At 34.9% G+C, this 27,073-nt stretch overlaps 1 protein-coding gene across 7 annotated transcripts in view; it reads left to right on the top strand.

Annotated features, from left to right (window-relative positions):
- CNOT4 (CCR4-NOT transcription complex subunit 4) overlaps positions 1-27,073 on the top strand; it is a 133,825-nt gene that overhangs the window by 91,996 nt on the left and 14,756 nt on the right. For 5 of the 7 annotated variants that reach the window (XM_004470448.5, XM_004470446.5, XM_004470449.5 and 2 more), the window contains exons 8-10: positions 5,329-5,386; positions 7,544-7,793; positions 11,170-11,664. In XM_004470448.5, the coding sequence (XP_004470505.2) occupies positions 5,329-5,386; positions 7,544-7,793; positions 11,170-11,664 (803 nt within the window). Of the gene's footprint in view, positions 1-5,328; positions 5,387-7,543; positions 7,794-11,169; positions 11,665-16,503; positions 18,198-27,073 lie in introns of those variants that run through there. The other 2 variants (XM_004470450.5, XM_004470451.5) reach the window with 1 other exon arrangement.

Here is a 27,073-nt window from a genome sequence, read left to right as displayed (position 1 = left end):
TATAAAATAGTCTCAAGCTGACTTGTTATAGATAGGCTTCAGGATATCTGTGAACTTTCTAAAATTTTGTATAAATTTTTTCATTTGTGCCCATTTTTCTGGAGAGAAGATCCATGACTTAAAAGTAGTTATCAATTATTGGTGTAGAGGATCTGGTCTGCTGATGCCCATTGGTAGATTGGTAGTTTAGGAGTAGTATAAAGCATAATTCTCAAAGAGCAAGTGCCATGAAAGGTTGCCTGCATTTTGTAAAGTAAGTCACTAGAAAGGCATTTCCTTTTTATAAATAGATGAATGACTTGCATTTTCCTGCTTTTATTTTTGCATAAAACTGAGGGCTGCCTACTAGTAAACTTAAGTAGGTGTCTTAGTTTGCTAGGCTCCTTATACAAATACCGCACAATGGATTGGGTTAAACAATGAGGATTTGTTGACTCATGGTTTTAATTAAGGCTTCCAGAAATCCAAAATCAAGATATTGACAAGGCTTGCCTTCTCCTCCAAAATCTGTAGTGTTCGGTGCTGGCTACCGGCAATCCTTGGGGTTCCCTGCCTTGTATGTCTGCCTCCCATCATATGGTGATGTACTTTCCTTTCTCTTCTGGGTTTTAGTGACTCCCTACTTTCCTTAAGGCCTTCTCTATATTAGGTCTCTAATAATAAAATAGATTAAAACCCACCTGCATTCTTTAGGCCACATCTTAACTAAAAATAACATCTTTAAGAGGTCCTATTTACAATGGGTTCACACCCACAGAAATGTATGTGACTTAAGAACATGTGTTTATTGGGGTATGTAATTCAATCTACCACAGCAGGTGAGTTGTTAATGCTTGCTAAAATTTGGTATTTGCATTAAACTTAGTGAATTTTAAGATTTCTCTGAGGTTTCTTTCCTTAATTATCTTTAAGAAGTTTCCTTCCCATGTTATTTGTGAACATATATGCATACTTGGATATACATGTGCACACAGAGTGGATGGAAAACTGACAAGAGAATTGGGGATATATTTTCCCATATAAGTAGAATATTGTCACTGGTCTAAAGTGTCTTCCACAGTCCTGATTTTTTTTTCTATAACTACTTTTGGATTGACGATACTGACCTAAACGTTTTTAAACATCTTTGATAAAACTTCTGAAATTGCAGTAGGCATGGTGGACAAGACGGTATGAGTTCTTCTAAGTAATTTTAATTCAGAAATATCCTTAGGACTTATTCTTAATTTTCATATATTGCTCTTGACATTAGCAAGACTGACCTTGCCCCTGTATATTTAGTGCTTTTTAATGGTGGCGGCTAGGACGATGAACCAAGATAAAGATACTGAAATTCTTTCTTTGTAATAATCTTGCTTTCATTCTTTCAGTTCTTTTACTGCATCTTCCTTTCAACTTTAAGTCCTTATTCTTATGTTCTACAAATAGTACAAATTTATCCTGGATTATCTCTATTATGTTCCAGTCTGTCCTTCCTGCCACCACCAAATTATGTCATTTTTGTGCTCCAAATTTCCCTGGAGTCTGACCTTTATCTCCTTTTCTATCCTTATCTTTCATTGTTAGTTAAACTATCCTGTATGTTAGCCAAACTTATTTCTCTCCCAGTCTTACCTGTGACTTTTCAGTCCTTCACACACATGCTTTTCCTGCCTCTAATGCTGTTTCCCTTTTTCCCTTTGTTCTCCAAATGTGTAAATCTTTTTAAGGGACTTTCTTAAATGTGAACTCCCCTATGAAACTTTTCCTTGGCTGCCCCACTAGAGGTAGCTTCTCTTTCTTCTAAAGACCTATGACATTTATTATTTAAGCGTTTTCATTTGCTAGTTGGCACTAGCTAATATTTGTTTGGAGTTCACTTTTTTGTGTGTCATCCAGTATCTCTAAACATAATGGTCTCAGAGCTGTATCTTAAAATTATTTGTAGTGGAGCAGATATGGCTCAAGCAGTTGAGCACCTACTTCTTACATGGGAGGTTGCAGATTCAGTCCCCGGTGCCTCCTAAAAAATAAAAAAAAATAAAAAAAACAGACAACAAGCACATAGACAAAAAAGCCAACTCAGTGTAGCCGATGTGGCTGCATGGTTGAGTGCCAGTTTCCCACATAAGAGGTCCCGGGTTCAATACCTGACCCTTTTACCAGAAAAAAGAAAGTATTTGTATTACCACACTACTTAATAATATTGATTTATTGATATTAGGTTGGTGCAAAAGTAATTGTGTTTAGCCTTGTTGATTTTGCCATTTGATACTGGCATACGTTCTTAAATAAATGTGGTTATGTTATGCATCATTTTAATGTGCAATTCTTTCTGTTTTTTTGCTAATGACTTATTACTTGCTGTTTATCTTATATTTATTTTAGACTATGGAAATGATGTTAGACAAAAAACAAATTCAAGCGATTTTCTTATTTGAGTTCAAAATGGGTCGTAAAGCAGTGGAGACGACTCGCAACATCAACAACACCTTTGGCCAGGAACTGCTAATGAACATACAGTGCAGTGGTGGTTCAAGAAATTTTGCAAAGGAGGCGAGAGCCTTGAAGATGAGGAGCATAGTGGTTGGCTGTTGGAAGTTGACAACGACCAGTTGAGAGCAGTCATCGAATCTGATCCTCTTACAACTACACAAGAAGTTGCCTAAGAACTCAACATCGACCATTCTACAGTTGTTTGGCATTTGAAGCAAATTAGAAAAGTGAAAAAGCTTAATAAATAGGTACCTTGTGAGTGGACCAAAAGTAAAAAAAAATCGTTGTTTTGAAGTGTCATCTTCTCTTATTCTGTGCAACAACAGCAAAACATTTCTCGATTGGATTGTGACGTGTGATGAAAAGGGATTTTATACGACAGCTGGTGATGGCCAACTCAGTGGTTGCCTGAGAAGAAGCTCCAAAGCACTTCCCAAAGCCAAATTTGCACCAAAAAAAGGTCATGATCACTGTTTGGTGGTCTGCTGCTGGTCTGATTCAATACAGCTTTCTGAATCCCAGCAAAACCATTGCATCTGAGAAGTATGCTCAGCAAATCAATGAGATGTGCCCAAAACTGCAATGCCTGCAGCCTGCATTGGTCAACAGAAAGGGCCCAGTTATTCTCCACAACAGTGTCTAACTGCACGTCGCACAACCAACACTTCAAAAGTGAACGAATCAGGCTATGAAGTTTTGCCTCATCTGCCTTGTTCACCTGACCTCTTGCCAACTGACTACCACTTCTTCAAGCATCTTGACAACTTTTTGCAGGGAAAACACTTCCACAACCAGCAGGATGCAGAATATGCTTTCCAAGAGTTCGTTAGTCCCGAAGCACAGATTTTTACGCTACAGGAATAAAAAAACTTATTTCTCATTGGTAAAAATGTGTTGATTGTAATGGTTCCTATTTTAATTAATAAAGATGTGTTTGAGCCTAGTTATAATGATTTAAAATTCATGGTCTGAAACTGCAAGTCCTTTTGCACCAACCTAATATTTAGTAGTGAATAATAAGAAGTAAAGAATGGAACTTTTTTGCATTGTAGGTTGATAGGAGATAGAATGTGGGTTGAGACGGGGGATGCTGGATATATGTAGAATTTTTAATAAGGTCAATTGTAAGTATGTTGTAATGGGTGGTGTTGATGGTAGTACATTGTAATAAGTATAACAAACACTTGATTTATGGATGTTATTGTGCCAGGAATGAGTAGTCTAGGGAGGTTTCAGTTAGACGGAGGACAGTGGTAGCATAGTATAAGGAATGTGTAACAGTGATTTTGGTGGTAGATGAGTGTGGTTACTAATATAAGTACAGGAATGTTCTATAAGGTGTTAAGAATATGGTAATACATACAAAATATAACTAATGTAATTTATAGATTATAGTTAATATTGTAATATTTTTGTAGCAAAAGCAAAGAAGGTACTACATTAATGCTAAAGAAAGAAAAAAGAATATGGGGTTTGGTTTTGTGAGGTATGACTATGATTAAGTCTCTTTTCCCCTCTTCTTCATTAACAAGGAGACCTTGACTATGTTAGTTAACTAATCTGTTTTCATCTGTATATCTTTCTGAGCGCTGGAGGAACAATTGAGTTTGTTGTTGTGATTAGATGAGATAAAAGTGCCTGGACAGAAATTTTTTTAGAGTAGCTTCCATAACTTGTTGAGCTGCCTTTTGTCAATTTATTTTTTGAATTGGAAATAAATTTTGAGCAATAAAAAAAAAGTGAAGAGGCTCTTGGAGATCTGTGTAGTTCAAATGGTTGAGTACCTGCTTGCCATGGACAAGATCTCAGGTTCGATCCCTGTACCTCCTGAAAACAAAAAAACCAACTCACTGGGGCAGTGGATGTAGCTCAGTAGTTGAGTACCTGCTTCCCATATACGAGGTCCTGGATTCAACCCGTAGTACCCTCCTTAAAAAAAAAAAAGAACTCTTAGAGTTACCTATTTGCCAGAATCAAGAGCATTTGGCAGTGTCCCTGCAAAAGATATACCTGGGATTCAGAGAGGGACCTAGCCCTTGTTAATTTTTTTTTAGAGCAATTTACATGAGGTGCCAGAAAGTTGTCTCTTCAATTATGTTTAAGAGGATTTTGGATATATTTCTAAGGAATGAATAATTTTGGTAAATTTATTGGCTTATTTTTTGCTGTAATATTGTTCAGAACAACACATTTGAATACTAATACTTACCTCTTGTTTGTGTGCTAAATTATAGAGATGGTGTCATAAGGTCAGTGTTGTCACATCAGATTTTTACTTTCTAATTAAGACTAGTTAAAATAGACTTGGAGTTAGCAATCCTGTCTTTACAGTGGTACTGTATTTTTTCTATATGGAAATGAAATTCTGATGTTTCTGTTCAAGAGTATCAGTTTGCTCAAAAGTTTGTTTCTGTTCTCAAGTGTATGTGTATATGTATACACATATGCTTTCTCTAGTCTTATAATTAGAGTATTAAAGTATTAAGTGAAAACTATTGCTCTTAAGAACCTGTAGAGAACTTTCAGTAACTTTTTATGCCCTTCTAAGAAACCCCTAGAAAAATAAGACAGTACTATTTAAAAAACTGTAATGGGGAATGTGTTTATTAAATGCACAAAACTAAACATTGGATTGGACTTTTGACTTATTTTTAGGAGTAGTACCCAAATTTATGCACAAAGTTTCTTATTTCATAAGCTAGTATTTCAACCATTGCTTTTGGAGGATCTGACAAGCATCTAAGTTCCTCAAGGGTGGGGATCTTATTTTTTGGCTTTTGGGGGATTTTGTTTTTATTGTGTGAGGATGACTTTATTTTGATTATTTATTTTTGGTTTGTTTTCTTTTTGCAGCCCCATTGACAAACCTTCAGATTCTCTCAGTATAGGGAATGGTGATAATTCCCAGCAGGTAAGAATTTGATACTGTACCACTCCATTATCTTCCCTGAAAACAAAGTGTTCCATACAAATGAATTTTGTAGATAGTGAAAAATACCTTGAATATGAAAACAATTAAAAACACTTTTGGTAGACATTCCCTTTTTCCCCACAAATATATGTAGCTTAATTTAACCCTTTCTCAGTGTCTCAGAATTATCATTCCAATTATATTATTTGTACTGTGTGGCAATATATCAGAATCCTTAGAATCTGCTAATGTTATTGGTTTTTTTGACCGTATGCCAGATGGTCCCAGACCAGCTTCTGAGTTCTTGCTTTTTAGAATTGTTTCCCTACCACACTCTCCCCTTGTCCCTTGTTGTCAACTTTAATTTTCTTTTCCTGTCAGTAGATTTGGCCTTAATTGTTTTCCTTCTTTCTTGCCCAGTAATGAGTTTTGGTTTTGAAATGACAAACCAGAAAGTTAAGCTGTTGAGAGTTGTTGCATCCATAATGGTATTCCAAATACAGTCCTGACTTTTAGAGCATGCTTTGTGTCTTACCTAGTTTTTTAGGGAACATTTTTTCCTGCCTGTTTTTTACTGCTTACCTTTCTATCCATTTTCTTAACATTGCTAAGATAAATGTAATTCTAATATCTTCCATAAAGAATGACCAGTTTTCCACAGTGTTGTTAAAAGACTTAAAGATCTTCAATGTTTTCAAAGTTTTGCTCACAAATTCCATAACAGAATTTGGAAATCTATATATCCCCTTGCACATTTTAAGTTGACATTAAACTTTTTTCATAATAAGTTAAAAGTAGTCACAAAGGGCGTAGTTTCAGCATAGTGCAAATAATGGCATTTTAAAATAAAAATGCTATATTACTCTTTACAGGTATCTGAGAAATTGAAATACTGTAGTGTTTTGTTACTCCATCCATTTTTTTAAAAACGCACAAGTCCTTTTACAATCAGAAAAATTATATCATACCTTTTTCGCCATCAACTCGTTTTTCTATGAACTCAGTTTGCCATTACAGAATTTTGTCTTGATGTGATTATTTTATGCTTGAAAGGCATTTATGTATCTCAAGCAAAAATAAGTATATAAACTTTGAATTAAAAATTTTTGTGTCACAGGGCTGTAAATTTTTCTTCTGAATTTTTATAGTAATGTTGTTGACCAAAATGGTGTTAAGTATAGATTTTGATATAAATTAAACCATTAAACATAAATACTAAAATTATATTTGAAAGACATCTCTTAATAAGGTGGATAGAGCCTTAAAAATTACTTTTCTTATAACACCGAATGAATACTACCCATTGGTAGAATGAGAGAAAGTACAGCAGCAACCCTAGTTGTGTTTTTAATTTTTTTAGATGTAAATGCTGAGACGTCTTGTTCATACAAATAAGAAGATGGAAGAAAAAAGATTTTACCATTAAACTTATACCTTTGAACTTCTGATAAATACCTAAAAATCATATAAAGATTTATCATAAAAATTACTTCTAATGTTCTCTCTGAGAACACCTTGATTAGATCTTCCATCAGTCAATTTAGTTGGAAAAAAGTGTTAGGGATCACCTTGTTTATAAAAGGATCCAATCATTAAAGTCATTCTCTCTTCACCAGTTCACATATTTCTAACAGGTTTTTGTTTGGCCCCTCAGAAGTTTTCAATCTTGGAAAAACACCACAATTAGATTCTAGAGCAGAGATTCTTAACCAGGGGTCCATGAGCTTGAATTGAAATTCAAAAAAACCTTATTCTTGTGGGACGTGTTGGTGCAGGTGTGATATATTTATTAAATAATACACAGTATAGTGTGGACTTAGTAAGGGGTCTATGGTTTTTACTTGACTGGCAGAGGGGTCTGTGAAACAAAAAAGGTTGAGAACTTCTAGAGAGTAAGAATTCTTTTTTTGGTAAAGAGAATAGGGATAGGAGACTGGCTTATTGCTTTTCAGGAAGATCAATTTTAGAAAAGAATACATACATAAATTGATAAACTAATTGATTTCTGAAAACCATTCTGTCAGTTAAAAAGTCTTCAAGAACTCCTGTTTGAAGACCACTATTCCAATTCACTTAGTTGCAGACCTTTTTAAATGGTGGCCTATTAAAATATAAAAACTTGTATTGATTATTATTTTCTCTTCTTATTTTATTTAGATATCTAACAGTGATACGCCTTCACCACCACCTGGGTTATCAAAATCTAATCCCGTCATCCCCATCAGTTCATCCAATCACAGTGCACGGTCACCTTTTGAAGGGGCAGTAACAGAGTCACAGTCGTTATTCTCAGACAACTTTCGCCACCCCAACCCTATCCCAAGTGGGCTTCCTCCTTTTCCCAGCTCCCCACAGACATCCAGTGACTGGCCTACAGCACCAGAACCACAGAGCCTCTTCACATCAGGTATAGCCAATTCTACCAAGTGTTAGTAATTATACTCTTATTTATTATGTTAAAATATCTGCCATTTTAACTATTTTTAAGAGTACAGTTCAGTGGCATCAATTACTTTTTTGAAGTTGTGCTACCATCACTATCTACTATTGCTAAAAATTTTCAATTACCCTAAACAAAAGCTCTTCACCCTTTAAGCCATAACTACTCTTTCCCCTGCCTCCAGCTCTTGGTGACTTCTAATCTTCTGGCTCAGTGAATTTGCCTATCCTAGTTATTTCATATCAGTGTCATCATATAGTATTTTCCTTTCGTGTGTCGCTTGTTTCACTCAACATGTCTTCATCCGTGTATCAGAATCTTGTTCAATTTTCGCAGCTGAATAATATTCATGAAATCTGTATGAAAATATCAGATTTTGTTTATCCATTCATCTTGGTGTATACTTGGATTGCTTTCATCTTTTGGCAGTTGTGCATATTGCAGCTATGAACATTTATGTGCAAATGTCTTTTTGAGTCCCTGCTTTTCAGTTCTTCAGGGTATTTGCCTAAAAATGGAACTCCTGGGTTATCATATGGTAGCTTTATGTTAAACTTTGAGGAACCACTATTTTCCACAGTGGCTGCACCATATTTCTACCAACAATGTATGAATGTTCCGATTTCTCTGCATCTTGCCTGCAGGATGTTATTTTCCATTAAAAAAAAAAATAGCCATCTTAGTGGGAGCAAAGTGGTATCTCACTGTGGTTTTGATTTTCATTTCCCTGATGGCTATTGATGTTGAGAATCTTTTCATTTGCTTATTGGCTTTTTCTCTCTCTTTGGAGAAATATCTATTCAAGTTCTTAGGCCATTTTTTAATTGAGTTGTCTTTTTGTAGTTGAGTTGTAAGAGTTCTGTAAATATTCTGGATATTAGGTATATAGTTCTATTAGGTATATAGTTTCCAAATATTTTCTCTCATACTGTACGTTGTCTTTTTGCCTTATTGCTAAAGTCTTTGGATGCACAAAGTTTTTAGTTTTGATGAAGTCAAATTTATATTTTTTCCTTTATTGCCATGCTTATGGTGTCATTATCTAAGAACCTGTTGCCTAATACAAGGTCTTCTAAGAGTTTTATATTTTATAGTTTTTGCTTTTAAATTTAGGTTCTTGATCCATTTTGAGCTGATTTTTGTATATAGTACAACAGGGGGTCCAATTTCATTCTTTGCATGTGGATATTCAGTTTTCCCAGCCACATTTGTTGAAGAGATTATTCTTTCCTTTTAAGTGGTCTTGGCTCCCTTGTCTAAAATCAGTTGGCCATAGTTGTCTGGGTTTATTTCTCTCCTTTCAATTCTATTCTTTCAGTCTATTTGTCTGTCGTATATGAGTACCATACTGTTTTGGTTTTTTTTTTAAGATTTTATTTATTTATTTAAATCCCCCCCCTCCCCCAGTTGTCTGTTCTCTGTGTCTATTTGCTACGTCTTGTTTCTTTATCCGCTTCTGTTGTCGTCAGCCGCAAGGGAAGTGTGGGGGCGCCATGCCTGGGCAGGCTGCACTTTCTTTCACGCTGGGCGGCTCTCCTTCCGGGCGCACTCCTCGCACGTGGGGCTTCCCTACACAGGGGGACACCCCTGCGTGGCAGGGCACTCCTTGCGCGCATCAGCACTGCGCATGGGCCAGCTCCACACGGGTCAAGGAGGCCCGGGGTTTGAACCGCGGACCTCCCATGTGGTAGACGGACGCCGTAACCACCGGGCCAAGTCCGTTTCCCCCATACTGTTTTGATGACTATAGTTTTGTAGTAAATTTTGAAACCAGGAAGTTTGGATTCTCCAACTTTTTCTTCTTTTTAAGATGGTTTGACTGTTAGGGGACCCTTGAAATACCATATGAATTTGATGTCTGGCTTTTGCATTTCTGCAAAAAATGTTTTTGGAAATTTGACTGGGATAGCATTGAATCTGAAATCGCTCTAGGTAGTATTGACCTCTTAATATTAACTCTTCCAATCCATTTTTTTTAGGTCTTCTTTAATTTCTATCAGAATGTTTTCTCAAATAAGCCCATTACATCCTCATTTAAATTAACTCCTTGATATTTTGTTCTTTAAATTGCTATTTTAAATGGAACTGTGTTTTTTATTTCCTTTTTGGATTGTTCCGTTGTTCTCTACACATTGCCTGGTATATAGAAACAACTGATTTTTGCTTATTGATCTTGTACCCTGTACCTTTGCTATTAATTCATTTATTAGTGTAGTGGCTTTCTTGTAGATTCTTTGGGATTTTTTCTCTATGTATATATAGGATTGTGTCATCTCAAATAGAGTTTTATTTCTTCCTGTCCAATTTGGATGCCAGCAATTATATGGTTAACAGCCTAACATGAAACCCATTGGTGGATATACTTGTTTTTTTCTTTCTCCTCACTCCCTTTTTCATACAAATATAAACATTTTAAACTGCATGCAATTAGATCGTTAGATAATTTGTTTTATGATATAGAAATTAGTTTGTTAAAAGACATGTTTCTCCAGAAATCAGAGATTATGTCCTCATTTTACTCAGTAATAAAAAGTTCATTCCTCTGGGAAACATTGAGGATTTAACCATTTTAATGAGATTTGTGTTTATGTAGTTAGACTTAAGATTTTTTTCCCCCCATCTGAGGTAAGTTATTTAATAATAAAAGTTGTGTTTTGTCATTTTTTAGCCATTTCCATTTTATTTATTGTAATTAATTACTATTTCACTATTAATAATATGAAGGATGGTTTAAAGGTAGCATTGAGCCATTTGCATTTTATTTATTGTAATTAATTACTATTTCACTACTAATAATATGAAGGATGGTTTGAAGGTAGCATTGACAACAGCACCTATGGGGCAGAACGTTTTTTTTTAAACTATAAGGATTAGTATAAATACTGTTTTCATTAACTTACATTAAATTTTCTTCATAGTATATAAATCATATATTGAAAATTATTTGTACTTTGTCTTGATACATTTTTAAAAAGCTTTATTAATTGAAATCTATTAGATTATATTTATTGCTACTTGATTTCATTTAAATGAATTTCTCTGGGTTTTGATTATGAATGGCTCAGAATATAATGTAGATACCAAGTATTTTTGCTTGATTAACAAAAATTAGTCTATATAATTCAACTTTTGAAATTGGTAACTTAAGAGTAAATTATTAGTAGAAGTATATGAGGCCTTTTTATAATTATACAATCTTAATATGCAAAGAAATCATACAGATTTTATGTATATTTGGTTTATCCTGAAAATGATAGATTTAACTTTCACTACTGTAGATACTCATTAAATACAAAAGTGAGTTATGTATTTTATATTAACTGTGGTTTTTTCCTCCCATCAGAAACAATCCCAGTATCATCCTCTACAGACTGGCAAGCGGCATTTGGCTTTGGTTCTTCTAAACAACCGGAGGATGATTTGGGTTTTGATCCTTTTGATGTCACTCGAAAAGCCTTAGCAGACCTGATTGAGAAGGAACTGTCAGTCCAAGACCAACCCTCCCTCTCACCCACATCTGTTCAGAACTCCTCACACACTACAACCGCCAAAGGTCCAGGCTCTGGATTCCTGCATCCTGCTGCACCTACAAATGCCAACTCTCTCAATACTACCTTTTCAGTCTTGCCACAGAGGTTCCCTCAATTTCAGCAGCACCGAGCGGTTTATAATTCATTCAGTTTTCCAGGCCAGGCAGCCCGCTATCCTTGGATGGCCTTTCCACGCAATAGCATCATGCACTTGAACCACACAGCAAACCCCACCTCAAATAGTAATTTCTTGGACTTGAATCTCCCGTCACAGCACAACACAGGTCTGGGAGGGATCCGTATAGCAGGTAGGTTCATTTAACGCCTTGGAGAATTTATGAATAACTCATGCCTTCAGATGGTTGGGTGGGTAGGGAGGAAACTATTGAATAACAGAGTTAGAGTACTTATTGTTAGTCTTGGAAATTTCTGTGGGAAAGGAAAAAAAAAATTAACCTAAGGAAAGGTTAATTGGATGGATGCCTTGTAATATGGAGCTTTATAAGGATGGTGGAGTATTGTACCTAGTTATTGTTTGGAAGCATTTTACTAAATAGGATAGTTAACCGAACTTTGTAAATGCAAAAAGTAAAAGAAAATATGAGCTCTTAAATTATGATGCTGTAGAGTTCAACACCATAGTAAAAATTCTGATCTTCACATTCTAAAAGTAAACTGGTTTCAAAAAAAATTTTTTTTGAGATGATAATTAGAGCATGAGGGACAAAGCCACCCTCTAAACTACATTTGACAATTTCTTATTTTGACTAATACACGCATGCACACACACACACCTATATCTCAACTGCACTGTATATTAAAGTACTTAATATTTGAAAACGTATTATTAATGTTTCACAGCTATATCATATATGTACAAATATATTTTTTGTGAAAAAGAAATTGTTCAAGGAGAGAAATCTTTTTGCTCTGTCATGTTTTTATTTCTGGGGGAAAAATGTTAGTTGATATGATAAGACTTCTGGGTTTAGACTGCTACCCTTGAAGGTTTCAGAACTTTTGTTCCTAAGATCCCGTACCATTTTCTAGATCAAGTGTCTTTATGTGAGGGAATCTTCCTTATTAATAGTGTTCTCATTTAATTTGAGTGGTGGACAAAAAAAGAGTATGTTCTTTTCCTGTGATTGTCTCAAGAAGAATTAGAGTAGTCCCTCCCTCTGTTTCATAATTCATATAATTTATCTTTATTCTTTCTCTTGACCTTTAAGATATGGTACAGCATAGTGTTCTTGTAATAATGTGCTTTCACCAGGAAAACATTCATTTTCTTGTTTTAGCCAGATAAGTGGATTTGCAGAGATAAATCGAAATTCTTTGGTTCTATTCCCTTCATGACCACAACATTGCTTTTATAGGATTTAGAGAGTAGAGTTTGTGGCTGATGATACAGTGACATTAATTTACTCAACAGTTGAGTGAAATTAATTTAAGCTTAGAAACACCTACAGTAGTGATTTGCACATTGACAGACCTCACAATATTTCTTCATTTGATTATGGTAGTTGGTAGGTAATCCAGAATGGCGTTTTTCAGTCCTCTCTTTCTACATGATAATCACTTTCGAAACATTGTAAGTGTTCAGTTCCTGATACTCCTTTTCTTTCTCCTCCATTCAATTTAGCATATTAGAGTGTGTATTTATTTTGCTTTAATCATTATAGAAATGTATTTTAATTACTATTAACATATCTATTTACTGATTATAACATTAAATATTAAAGTTAAGTTCCCCTAGATATTCTGAACATTAAAAACTAAAGTATTAAACCAATTAAAATGACTATATGGTTTCCTGTTTACAGCAATGAATTAGGCCATGTGAGGAATACAAAAGAATATTTATATTGTAGTTGAAGAGGTAAAATTAAAACATATGGAAGTGGTAACAGTATGATACTGGAGTCTGAGAGACATCAATGTAACCTATAATTGTTGGGGAGACTTCATTGAGGAAGTGGTAATTGATTTGGGTTATGGCATCTTGGATTCGGATTGATAGAGGGGGAAGAGAAAGGCCTTTAATCTTGATGGAAACCTCCTGAATTAGTATATCATTCAAGAAGCGATAGAACTGCTTTCTGTAACAGGAGGTGCTTCTTCTTTTGTATGATATAAGGATGAGAAGATGTAGGAGCTCTGACAGGTGGGCAAAATAGTGTGGACTTGATTTGATAAGGCGTATGATACTTTTGTAGAACTCTAGTTCTTAGCTGTCTTCACTTTCTACTTTTATTTGACTTACTATATGGCCATCTCTGATAATTTATCTGTTCTTTCTATATCATAGTTATCATTATCACAGAAGAGCAGTTTCACCCCAAATATTTGAAACCAGTAGTTATTCTGGAAATGCCACAGTGGTAAAAAGAAATCACTGATTGGTGAATGTAGTTATCTTCATGTTAGTCATTTGAAATCTTCATCAAAAGTAGAAACTTTACCCAAAAAAAAAGGCATTAATTGTGATCCTATTTGTGTGTGTGTGTGTGTTTAACACATAATACTTAACTGTAGAGCATTAAAAACTTTTTTTAAGAAATTTTTTAAGAATTAAGTCACCAATTTCAAGTTCTTAAATCATTGCTGTATTGTTGGTGTGGGGTTGTTGGGTAGAGTTTATTTTGGGTTTTTCAACATTTGGCTATGTATACTTGCTTGTTATTTAAGTGGTGACTTGTGGTTAAGCTTATTATTGGGTTATTTTTAAGTCTCATGACTAGAGAAATTCTACTTTTAATGTACCAAAATATTTGAAATTATCAAGATTCACACCAGAATCTTCTCATGGCTTATTTGGCATATTCCTCAGAAAATAATATGATGAGCCTCAAAAAAGAGTAGTATAATTATAGCCAGATGATTTAAGATTTTCAGTAACAAATATAAATGACAATAAAAATCTGGAAAACTATGTACATCTTAACTGTGTTTAATGTGAATTTAATACCTAGCTAATACCTCCCACCTCCTCCCCTAGTTTTAACTTAATTGTACTTGAGTTGAACTATTGAAAGAGATTCAATTTTGTATCCTTTCATAATTGCCATGGTACCTCACACAGTATAGCTGTTCACAGTATAGCTGTCACTTCACTGACCTCCTGTGTGGTACTTCACACAGTGTAGCTGTTCACAATATAGCTGTCACTTCACTGATCTCGAGTACAGTGTTTCAGTAGATCTTTGATACATGCTTAGACAATATTTTAAACTAACTATGCTGGGGAAGGCAAGTGTATTTATTCTTCTGCTAATGAAGACTAAAATAGGGTCCCTGACTTTAAGGGAAAATATTCAGAGGTAGCAATCAGATACATAAAATACAGGTACCATGCCTATATTATTATATATTTGCATTTGAGTTTTTGTTTTATTTCAGTTAATTCTTAAAACTTGATATACTGAAACCTATCATGGGAAGAGCAGTTGCCAGAGGTTTGATAGGAATGTGGCTTTCATTTCCTTTGTCTAATTAATTGAAAACATTTTTTAGTGCTTAAAATTAGTTCTTTACCTGGTAGGTAAAATCTTTTTAACAGCATTTTTTGGGCTGGACATCTAGTTTGCTAAGTTTAGAAGGACTTTTGAACTAAATATTCTTGGGAAAAAATTTTGTGTGCAGTCATAGCAGGTCCGTCAGATCTTTTTTTTTTTTTTGGAACTGTGTGCCTTTGTCCTCAAAAGTGACTTCTCTTGTCCAGCTCCTTTGTTTTATGAAGGGCATAACTGTGTCCCAGAAAGGTTAAATAATTTGCTAAAGGTCACACATACAGTTAGTAGTGGAATTAGAATAAGAACTCAGATATCAAATTCAGTAACTGGAATGTTTTTTAAACTGCAACATTGATGCTCTCCTTCATAAATGAAGATCGCTTTTATGTGCTTTAACTTGGCTTTCTTTCCATAGTAATTGAGTTTTGCTCTCACACACTTGCATTCTGTTTTTATCAATAAAATCTATCCATGAGCCATTTGACACAGCTCAGGAATATGGTCTATAGTTAAGAAATAGAATGAAGTTTATTGACTTTATGAAAATCATTCTCTTGCTTAGTCCTCATTAGTACCATTTTTTCACCTATTGCTCTGCTCTGAAGTTGTTCCTTGCTATGTTCTTGAAGTCTGAAGGATCTTTACCAACCAGGAAATAGCCAGTTTTAAGGATTGAAAGACTCTTTTTCTTCACTTCGTCAGTTAATCTTTCCAAATGTAGTTTTGCAGATTTGTTGTACAAGAAATTATTTGCCAAGATGTTTTTATTCTATAATGCTAAAAAAAAAATTGAAACTAATAGGCTTATACCTGTAATTGCTGTTGTTTCATGATATACTTAGAAAAATATTTGAAACTTTATTTTTTCATGGTTTTATTCAAATTTTACTTATTAGAGGACATTTTCCTTTAAATTTTCATTGTTTCTGAATTAAGCTAATTTAGCAGTGACTTGAATTTTGAGTCATCTGTGAACCAAGGCACTTAAACCAAACAGTTATCATTTATACTTAGAAGAACTGTTCTCACATCATATAAAGTTCTCTGATCCAGAAGTAGTCATCTCACCTTTAGTCAATTGGATCATTGTATTAGCATTTTATACTACTTTCTAATTACTTCAAAAGTACAATTGAATGTTCAGATGCTGTATACTAATTTGATAAGTTAACATTTAAATGCATATTATTTCAAATTTTTAATATACTTTTTCTGCTTCTAAAACAATGCATTAGTATTTTTTTTCCTTTTAGCAAGCAGTTTTTTACTTCTATAAAAATGTACTTTTTAAAGGATCCAATTGACTTGGAAAAGAATGGCTTTCCTGGTCTTTTTCTTCTTTTTTCTTTCCTTTTTCTGGGGGGTATATTTATAACCCTAAATCTATTACATTTGTTCTTATCTCTGACATGATATTAAAACTAAGGGTATATTTTGAATATAATTACTTTGGTAGGTACTTGATAAGCTTATATTTTAAAATTCATGCCTTATTTCACACCCAGCTTCCAACCATTAAGCATGTCTTTTATATATATATAATACTTATCAATATTCCAAGTATTGAAACATTTTTAAAGGGACTGTTAACAAATCTAGTCACCCATAACTAGACCATGACTGACTTTTCCACAGGGGAAGAAGAGGTGAAGGTTTCGACCATGCCACTGTCAGCCTCTTCCCATTCATTACAACAAGGACAGCAGCCTACAAGTCTCCACACTACTGTGGCCTGACAGCAGAACTGAGAGGAGAGGATTAGACTCTGGGGTGCTTGCATGGGCAACTGGATTTTTGCATGATTCCTTTCTGGTTTTGCATTTAATGTATATACCCAAAGAGCCAATACAAACGTTCCTCATGCCTACAACTAGTGTGTTACCTCATAGTTGCTAAAGTTATTTCTTTAATAGGCCTTTAACATTATTTATTAGCATAATAATTTTGACATTGTTTCTCATGAGTGATATTATTTTTAACTCATACAAATTAACTTGCAGTGCTAATTAAGATCCCAGATGAGATTAGCTAGAATTATTCTTATTTTGGCTCTGTTATTGAAAATATACAAAGGTAATGGTAGTTCCTTGTTTTATTGATTTGTGAAAAATGGTAATATCCTAATCTACTTCTGAAGAATTTGACAATTAAGAAGATAATGTCTATTGGATTCTTTGAACACTTGAGAAGAGAGTATGCACATAAAACCAAATTGGTGGTGTCATTTAATGCTCAGAAGGATGTTGTCAATTGTTTTCAGTCGAATGGATTTATATACTATATTATGCATTATGTGTTTAGAAATTGTTTATGTTCTCTCTCATTTGCACATTTGCACTTTGTTTGAATGGTTAATTATTCGTAGATGGTTAAAAGATAATTATTGTAGCTTAAATGCAGTATAATCTCTTTTCTAATGTACTGCCTAGTATACCAGGAAATGCCTCAAAAACAATTTCAGTTTATTGCTGATTTCTCAGAAACTTGAATATGGGGTAAACATTGTATGTGAGAAGCAACTGTGGTAGTGTAACTTTTTTTAAAAAACAGTCATCTGTGGAATATCTGTTTGGAAATTTCATTCTTTAATAGTTAAAATGTGATAATATGACTGTATTAAAAGATTAAAGTCAAAAGAGATTGGGACTATCCTAACATCAGGCCTATTAAGTTGCAATAGATAACTTTAGTTCATCACAAAAGAATAGTGGAGTATTTTATTAGAACATAATGTGAAGTGATGTTTTTGGTAATACAGAATTTCTTGAAATAGTTTTAAAACGGATAATGAAATAAACTGAACTCAGTTCTGAGCAGTGAACAAAAGCTGATTCAGACAGCAGGATCATATTCTGCCTAAATTAGGCATTCCTGGAAAAGAAGGGGAAGTCAGATGTCCTCTTGAGATTTAAAAAAAACAGTTATGATAGGTGCTATATGTTAATTTGTTAAAAATATTACAGGGATGATGTGAATACTGAAAAAAGTGTGGGGATTTGAAATAATTTTTAAAACATCTTTAATAGGAGATATTTGATGTCATATTTGAGTTAGTTTTCAAGGTTTCCTTTCTGTATAAAACCTTGTTACTTTCTATTAGATATTATGCAACAAATTAAATGGCTTTGATGTGAGTTAGAGTGGAGTAAACTAAAATCTGTGTTTAGATATCTTTAGATTTGGATAATTGAGGGTGCAGAAAAAGCCAGTTATCTAGTTATTTAAATTATTTTTTGTAAAATTCAGTAGATCAATCTCTAATTTCTGTGTAGAATTCATTTTAGGACAAGATTGTAAGAAATTAGAAATAAAATATTGTAGACATTAAATATCAGCCTTTTAGCTTTACTTAACTTCATTATGGTTTTTGTTTTTACTGTAAAGGCCAAGACTTCCACTCTGGTGGTAAGGCTCCTAGGCTTTGTTAATGAACTCTGGCTCCCTATAATGATGCTTACCAGCTCATAAGCTTTCTCTCGCTCTCATTGCAAAGTCTTCATCTCTTGGGATCTTCTTAGAAAGCCATAAGCAGGTGAATAGCTCCTATTTATTCACTTCTCGTTTGCTCAGACTTGCCAGAGCCCTGAATAAAATCCCAAAACTGTCCTCCTGCCTGCTTCTCTTCCCTTCCTACTTCTCGGGACACCATAAATCAGGAAAATGCTTCTTGGGTAATTAGGTTTCAACATATTTTTTTTATATAGAATGGCTAAAGGTTATTCTTTAGCTAACTTTGTAATTCCTAGTCCTTATAACCTAAGTATAATAAACCTTACCTTTTTTGTTTACTTAATAGTTTGTATAATATGGTTTTAAAAAACTAAAGTACACTGGCGTACAGAAAAAAATTACACAGCGCATACAAGAAAGCACCACTTCACAGAACAAACAAATTGATGACATCAGATGATGAATTTGAATCTTATAAAAAGCTTCAAGTTAGGTTTTGATATATTCCTGCATGATTGATCTCATACACAAGGAAAATTTTATATGCTTTTACATCCTTAACTTTTTTAAGTGACTTGTCTTTTCCTTAAAACAGGAAATTTTTTACCTGGAGTCCATAACTCTTTGAAATTACATGCAATGTGGGTTTGTGTGTATGTGCACATGTACATTTGCATCTGGGGAAAAGATCCATAGTATTAAATTTGTGAAGACTTTGGTCCCACACCTACAAAAAAAGAAAAAAAGGTTGAGAACTGCTGCCTTGAGATGTTTTCAGTGCCACTGTAGGAAACGGAGTCCTGGACAGAATCATTTGAGTGCTATGTTTAATGTCAAGTGCATCTTTGCTCTGTTTTCTTAAAGATTTCATTAGAAAATATTTTTGATTAATAATGATTTCCTTTTCATTCTGTTGCATTTTTTTCCAGGTGGTGCTTTGGTATACATCCCCTTATTTCAACAAAGCGTTAATTAAATATTTGAGTACCCATTCTGTGTAGTGCCCTGAGCTAGGTCTTAAGGGATACAAGGTTGAATAAAATACCCTGTTGTCAGGGATAACAGTCTAGTAACAATTTGTCAGTAGTGTCAGCTCTTTGATATATTTTAACCACAAGAGTAGCCATAACAGTCCAGACTTATTTCATTATTTCCCTCAATAATCTATCAGTGACAAGAGATATTAAATACCTATACTGAAACATTTAAAATAAATCATAATTTGAGGGGGTGAAAAAGTCTTAATTGGGAAGGCATACATTCATTTTTCTCAATCGTGTATGGATGCTCATGATTCTTACTCCTTATTGAGTCTGCTGGGAAATAAGAATTTTCTATATTTATGTTCTTGTAAATGAAAACTACTTTAATGCATTTTGTCTCTGCGCATTTCTATTGGCATGTCTTCTATTTGTATGGTATTCTGTGCATCTTCAAGATTACCAGAGCTCTTTACTGTGACACAGGTCCTTAGACATATGCTCCCACTGAGGGATTACCTCACAATGCCAAAAGAGAAAAGAGAAGATTGCAGGTACATTGAAATCTTAAAAAATGAAGGTTACCAATCTTCCATTATATAAACTGGAAGACATTTTATCCTATATTGAGTTTGAAAGGTTTTGAATTTTTTTGTTCCTTTGATCATGAAGTTTACCATAGCTGCATAATTGGATTTGAGAGATGGGTATCAGTACAATTGAAAATACAATAACTTTTAAGAAACTATCTTATACAGAGGTGATAACTCCAGACAGTGATATCCTGTGTATTTTATAAAATACAGCCAAAATGAGTAAGTGCCACGGATATGGTTGCAGTAATCACTGACTACTTATTTAAGACAGTTGGCAGCAAAGAGGAGGAGAAAAGCAAAACGCTAACTATATGAATGATAGATCTTAGAAAGTACTGCTTTAAGAGAAGGGAGAGACTTAAATGTTTAAAGGCAGAACAGATAGAGCCGATTGAGAGGAAAATACTAACAGTGCAAAAGAGGAGATAGGTCAGTCCGTTAAGATAGCTGATTTCTTCAGATGATAAGAGAAGCTGCTAAGATGAGGTTGTCGGTTTAGCTTTAGAGAGGTGAAATATATCTTCCTCTGTGATTTTTAAGATCAATAAAAGATCCAGGAAAGAGAAAGTGGTATTAAAGAAAAGGATAATATGTGAAGGGGCTCATTTAATATCAGTAGTTTTTAGAATGCATTGTTATTTAAGAATGGGGGTGAGAGAGTAGTTGGAATCCTGTGAAGAAAGGAGATTTTAAAAATCTGTGAAATTAAGCCTAGGAGTATATTCAAAAGAAATTTAAAGAGATGTTGAGTAAAGAAAAGGGTCAAATTTTTAAATGTTACAGTCCAGATATGTATGTTTTTATGTTCCTTTGGTTCAGCAAAAAGCATCTGAAGTGGAAAAAGCAAATATTGAGAGTTTGGTTAGAAAGTGAAGAGGACAGAGAAATAGGGCATTAAAAAAGACAGTAATCAAATGTTTAGTCTATGGTCAGAAATAGGGAAGAGTCCATTGAGGCAGGAAAGAACCAGTGATATATGTGATGTTGAATGGAGTTCAGAGATTTTAGATATTGATGAGTTCAAAGAACAGATAGACTATTGTTAAGGAATTAAGGAGATTGTGGTCAGTATGATCACCACTCAATGCTGAATGATGAGAGATCCACAGAAAGGAGAGTAGGTCTAACGTTAGGGTTGGGGGTCAAGAAGGAGGCTAAGAGGAGGAGGTGGTATGTAAGTAAGAATAGTAGAAAATATGGTATTACTTGGTGAATCCTGGGCCAGCTTACCTGTAAAGAAAAAATGATCCGAAGGAAAACTGCAATGGAACAAACATTCTTTCCACAAAAACTCAGTAGAAAGACATGGAAGCAGAATGGGGAAGGCCTAGGAAAAAACAGAATTGGGGAGCAGATGTACTCCGGTTTGAGTGCCTCCTTCTCCCTTATAAGGTTCCGGGTTCAATCCTCAGTACCTCCTTAAAAAACAAAACAAAACACAGATTTGAAACAGGACAGGTGTAAGTAAGACCAGAGTGTGAGAGATTGGTGGAAATGTTAATTGCATTGTGAAAGTTTTAGACAGAGAGGGAGTAGGTATGGACTCTGATGAGTTAAAGAGTCCATATTACAGGTATGTGCTAGCTTCTCCCAAGTTCACATACAAACTGGAAAGACTGAGTTTTCTACCTACATTGTGAAAGTCTCTTTTCTTATTTAATTGGACTAGGCCACTGTGCTTTATTTTTATAGGAAATAGAATTTAAAAGCAGTAGATTAGTGAAAAGTAGAGAAGAGAGAAATTAAGAATTTTATCATAACAGTGTATAAAAATATTTTAGCAGTTTTCCCAATAAGAGAATTCATTGTGTGCATAGATTTGAAGCTACATATTATTGGCCTAACTTTATGGTCTTTTACCTATTGAATACTTAGGATATGACTTCTAGGAAAATTGCTGACAGTAATGTGGAACAGGGGTAGAGATACATGTATTTATTTTTCTTTTTTCCTCCTTTTTCAGTTAGCAGCAAAAGTCCCTAGTTTGGAAGCAACCTGAGTTTTTTTAACAGTAAAATATTTTTAAACTCACTGGACTTGTTTCCATATATGTCAACTAAGATATCAGTTGTGACATTTAAGGAAGATAATGCTTTGTATAAATCGTTGCTTAAGGACACTATATTTGTGAAACCATGCTGATAGGTTAAGAAATGACTGCTCCTTGGATCTTCATACTGCCTCTGATTTGCTGCCATGAGTATTATTTTTAGGAACCTTTCTATTTCTGGTCACACCAGCTTTTTATCAGGAGCTATTTCCAAAGAATCAAACTGAGAAATCAAGCAAGACTCATTAAGGAGAATCCACTGTTTCATGGCCTTCTAGAGAGTCTGTCCTGGATTTGAATTCTATAAATTGATCTAATTTGCACCTGTTAGGTACATGGAACTGAAGGGAAGCCTGTATTTAAGCTATTTGAGAATTGGACTAAAGTATGCAGAAGTTCCATGAAGTAGCTTAAAACTGTCAAACTTGAAAACCAGTCCATTTTCTCCAGGGTCGTCCAGACAACACTTCCTAAGGCAACTATCGATGTTACTGTGTGTTACTAGCCCACTTAACATACTTTTATTCTAAAGGTCCCTGGAAGCTCCAAAATGACCCTGGAACATACTTGCTGTATAACAGTTTTTTTGTTCCAGCTTCTGTTTGGTACTCAGACCTACTACTATGCTCCGTTACAAGGCTGCAAAAGATTTTTTCCCCCATATACTGTAATTTATACAGCCTTTAAAGCACCTAATACCTTTTAAAAAATTATCTCAATGTTAAAATAGTAGAATAAACAACCCATTCTATAGCTGTTAGAATTTGATCTCTTGTTGAAGTTATGTGGTAATACCAGCATCTAGATTCAGTATTTTAGCAGTAAGCTGAAAGGCAAAAAATATTTCATATTTCTGCACTTTTCATCTCAGTTTGTGGGTCAAGGAACTTTTATACTTTCCCCTTCAAGGGATAGGGGACAGAGGCAAGGAGCTTTAAATGATCTAATTCAACAAGATTTTATCACAGGAAATTGCATAATTTATTAATAGTTCTGAGTCTTTTACATGTTGATATCATTTTTGGTGTCTTTTCTCTGTACTAGAGGGAAGAAAGTATGAGTTTTGATTTTTAAATTTAATTTTTCTTTATTTTGAGGGTTTTATAATCCAGGAGACTAATGCAGATATTATGAGTTGTCATGATCTTGGGGACCATTCTGCCATGTACTGATATGTTAAAAAGTACTATAATAGGAACTAGATTGGCCATTGCTGTAAAGCCCCTTAGAATACTGCTTTCCTAAATAGGTAAAAATTTTTGAAATAGTCCTTTACAGAAAGGACACCTAGTTAACTTTACGTCAGAAAGGATTTGCACCTCAAAGGTAAATTAAGCCCAGTTTTCTTATGTGTGTGAGGCTAAATAGGAGTCTCCGTATGTGTGAGTGGTTTTGTGTATAATACTCTTCAAATAATTCTGCCACTTAGTGAATGTAGCAGAGAAAAAGTCTGAGGCCATGTCTCTATGACTTTTTAAAAATATATTTTTATTTATTTTTTAAAAGCTATTTGGATTACATAAAATGTTACATTAAAAATATAAGGGATTCCCATATGCCCCACTCCCCATACCTGCCACTTTTCCCCATTTTTTTTTTTTAAAAGATTTATTTATTTATTTAATTTCCCCCCCTCCCCTGGTTGTCTGTTCTTGGTGTCTATTTGCTGCGTCTTGTTTCTTTGTCCGCTTCTGTTGTCGTCAGCAGCACGGGAAGTGTGGGCGGCGCCATTCCTGGGCAGGCTGCACTTTCTTTTCACGCTGGGCGGCTTTCCTCACGGGCGCACTCCTTGCGCGTGGGGCTCCCCCACGCAGGGGACACCCTTGCGTGGCACGACACTCCTTGCGCGCATCAGCACTGCGCATGGGCCAGCTCCACACGGGTCAAGGAGGCCCGGGGTTTGAACCGCGGACCTCCCATATGGTAGACGGACGCCCTAACCACTGGGCCAAAGTCCGTTTCCCAACTTTTCCCGATTTTAACAGCTTCTTTCATTAGTGTGGTACATTCATTGCAATTGATGATCACATTTTGGAGCATTGCCACTAAGCATGGATTATAGTTTACATTGTTGTTTACACACTCTCCCACTCAATTCTTTAGATTATGGCAGGATATATAATGGCCTGTATATGTCATTGCAGTGTCATTCAGGACAGTTCCAAGTCCAGAAAATGTCCCCATATTACACCTTTTCCCCTCTCCCTGCCTTTAGCACCTCCAGTGGCCACTGCTTCCACATCAATGATATAATTTCTTCCGTTGTTAGAATCCCAATAAGTCTATAGTAGAATACCAGTAAATCCACTCTAATCTATATTTATTTCCCCAATCCTGAGGATTCTGGGATGATGATGCCCACTCCACCTCTAATTGAGAGGGACTTCGATCCCATATAGCAGATGAGTGCAACTTGCAGTTATAGATTCTTAGCTCAGAGACAGTTCACCAGTCTCATAATCTATGACTTTTCATGTGTTTATTTGGTTCCTGCTTTGTTCTGATTAATTAATATGTTCAGGCTCGATGCTTTATTTATATACTGTCTTTCTCTAAAAAATATATTTTTTAAGAAAACATAGATTCTATTTAAAAGTCATGAGGTTACAATACTGGTATCCACTTCACCCTGGTCGTGTTTTTATCTGAACAGATATTTTCCTAACTTTATTCTCGCTAGTGCCACTCTCACTACTGAGAATACTCATCCATGTCACGGTCCTTGGGAAAACCTAAGGAAAGGATAATTTTAAAAAGATTTGTGTTTGAATCATGAAATTTCAGAGCTGTGATAGACATAGTTTTAACAGTTTGCCTTTTAAAGGAAAGATAATGATAATGATAAGATTCAGAAAGATTGTGATTTGTCCATTGTTATATTCTAAAAGCAGTTTAAAATTCTGTTAGCCCTCACAGTCTGTATTTGCTTCCATATACGTAATCCAGGAGGAAAAATACTTCCAAGATTTAGGCTGTATCTCTTTTCCAAACTTTGTTGTGCCTTGTAGTTTAGTTATTATAGTACTTCTCTCACATCAAGGACTTTAAACTGTGAATATCAGTATAAATAATGAGTTGAAGGCATTCAAAATGTTCGTCTACTGGCAACTATTATCATAGATTCTGTAAGTTATCAGATCAGCCTGGTGCTAAATATGATCCAGTGATCTTGGAGTAATTTTAGGAGGGAACCTTGAAGGTACCCTTAATGCAGACTTAAAATAATTTCATAATTACCCACATCAGAAGTAGACTAATGAGTAAAATGGATGGAATTCAGTTTCCAATACTTGAGAATTTTTTCTGCATTGCTAAAAAGCATTTAAGGACCAGCATGCAAGATCACTAGACCAGTGGCATCACTATTACAGAACAGCAACAAAAATCTTATAATAAATAGTACCAAGATATACTGGCCCACATTGAAGATGTGATCACAGGTTCATCTTTGAAGAAGAGCTCCTACTCCATGCCCAACATGTAAAGTGATAGAATATCTGCTAATTTTTTTTTCAATCAAGAGAGTTGTTTTCAGCATAATGAAACAGGTAAAGTTCCACAGGGATTTGAAGGTGTTAATCACCATCTCCAAGAAATGCAAGGAAACTGACTGCAATCAACTTTTGTAGCCTAGTACTGTTTATGGTGAGATCTTGTCCCAAGGTCTCTATTAGCCTTACCCTCTTTCAGCCTTGCATCCTGAAACAGTGTTTCTACAGAGCAGAACGTAGTGACCTGGAATCTGTGATTTTTAAAGCATTGTCATTTTATATGTTGGCATTCGCAAGAAGTCTGACATCTGTGAGACTTATAATTTGAATACACAGGTAAAGAAAAGAAAGTTCTGGATGACAATTTCATCAACTGAATAGGAAGGTTTCCCATTGACCTTAAACGGAGTCTTGGATTACATACAATAGATCCACTTATTGTTCTCTATTAAAAATATAAATTATTAAAATTTATGATTATGGATTGCTGATATGCCTATCTCACCCTCTCCACATTTAGACTAATCTTTTTACTTCTAATCTGTTAACATTCATTTATTAACCTAACTAGTCTTTTCCTAGTCCCAGACAAGTATAACATACCTTGAGTTTTAGTCTAGTCAGCACTGTTAGGTGTAAACTCCCAAGACCACACCTATGCTTTAAATGCTTAATGATTATTTAATTGGAATGAAGTATGTTACTAAAATAAGCCAGGATCTTAAATAACTTCCAAACAAATACACACAGCCCTGCAACCTGCTTTATAACACGCTTTCAGGTTTTAATTCTTCACCGCTGTAAGTCTTCTCATTCTGATAGTTTGTGCTTACCCATCTACCATTTCTTTTTCTTTCTTTGGCTAAAGAAGAAACCATTTCTTTCTCTGTGTAACTTACCACAATTAGAGAAGTCACAACTAGATCTTAATGTGAATTCTGTTGTGGATCCCTGATAAGTCTGAATTTTCCTTTTTTAAAGGAGTGAGCTCTCCCCCCATCAGACCGCTCTGTGTTTACTCAACAGTTTCTGTGCTCGATTACCAGATTCATCATACATACTCTTTGTATCCCTAGTAAACATTTTGCTAGCCTTTCAGCTTTTTTTCCCAAACTGGTTTTTGCGTTTTAGTCACCATATTCTTTTTTCCCCCTTATTTCTCTTATAATTCAAAACAGTACATTGAAACAGAAAACGTAGTCTGGGTTTTGGAGTAGATTGAAGATCAACCACTGTACTGTTAAATGTTGAGTTAATTAAAGATTTTGACATTATTAGACTTGGCATTACTCATTCTCCCAACTGCTAAGGCGACTTTAGCTCTTTTAATTTTTTTTTTAAATTTATTTATTTCTCTCCCCTTCGCCCCTCCCCCCGTTGTCTACTGTCTGTGTCCATTTGCTTTGTGTTCTTCTGTGTCTGCTTGCATTATTCAGTGGCACTGGGAAACTACATCTTTTTTGTTGTGTCATCTTACTGTGTCCACACTCTCCAAGAGTGTGGTGCCACTCTTGGGTGGGCTGTGCTTTTTTGCACGGGGCAGCTCTTCTTGTAGGGCGCACAACTTGCGTGTGGGGCACCCCTGTGTGGGGGTGCCCCTGCGTGGCATGGCACTCCTTGTGCACAGCAGCACTGTGC

The sequence above is a fragment of the Dasypus novemcinctus genome, chromosome 5 (assembly GCF_030445035.2).
Source record: "Dasypus novemcinctus isolate mDasNov1 chromosome 5, mDasNov1.1.hap2, whole genome shotgun sequence".
NCBI classification, from domain to species: Eukaryota; Metazoa; Chordata; class Mammalia; order Cingulata; family Dasypodidae; genus Dasypus; species Dasypus novemcinctus.
This window is presented reverse-complemented; position numbering and strand designations above follow the sequence as displayed.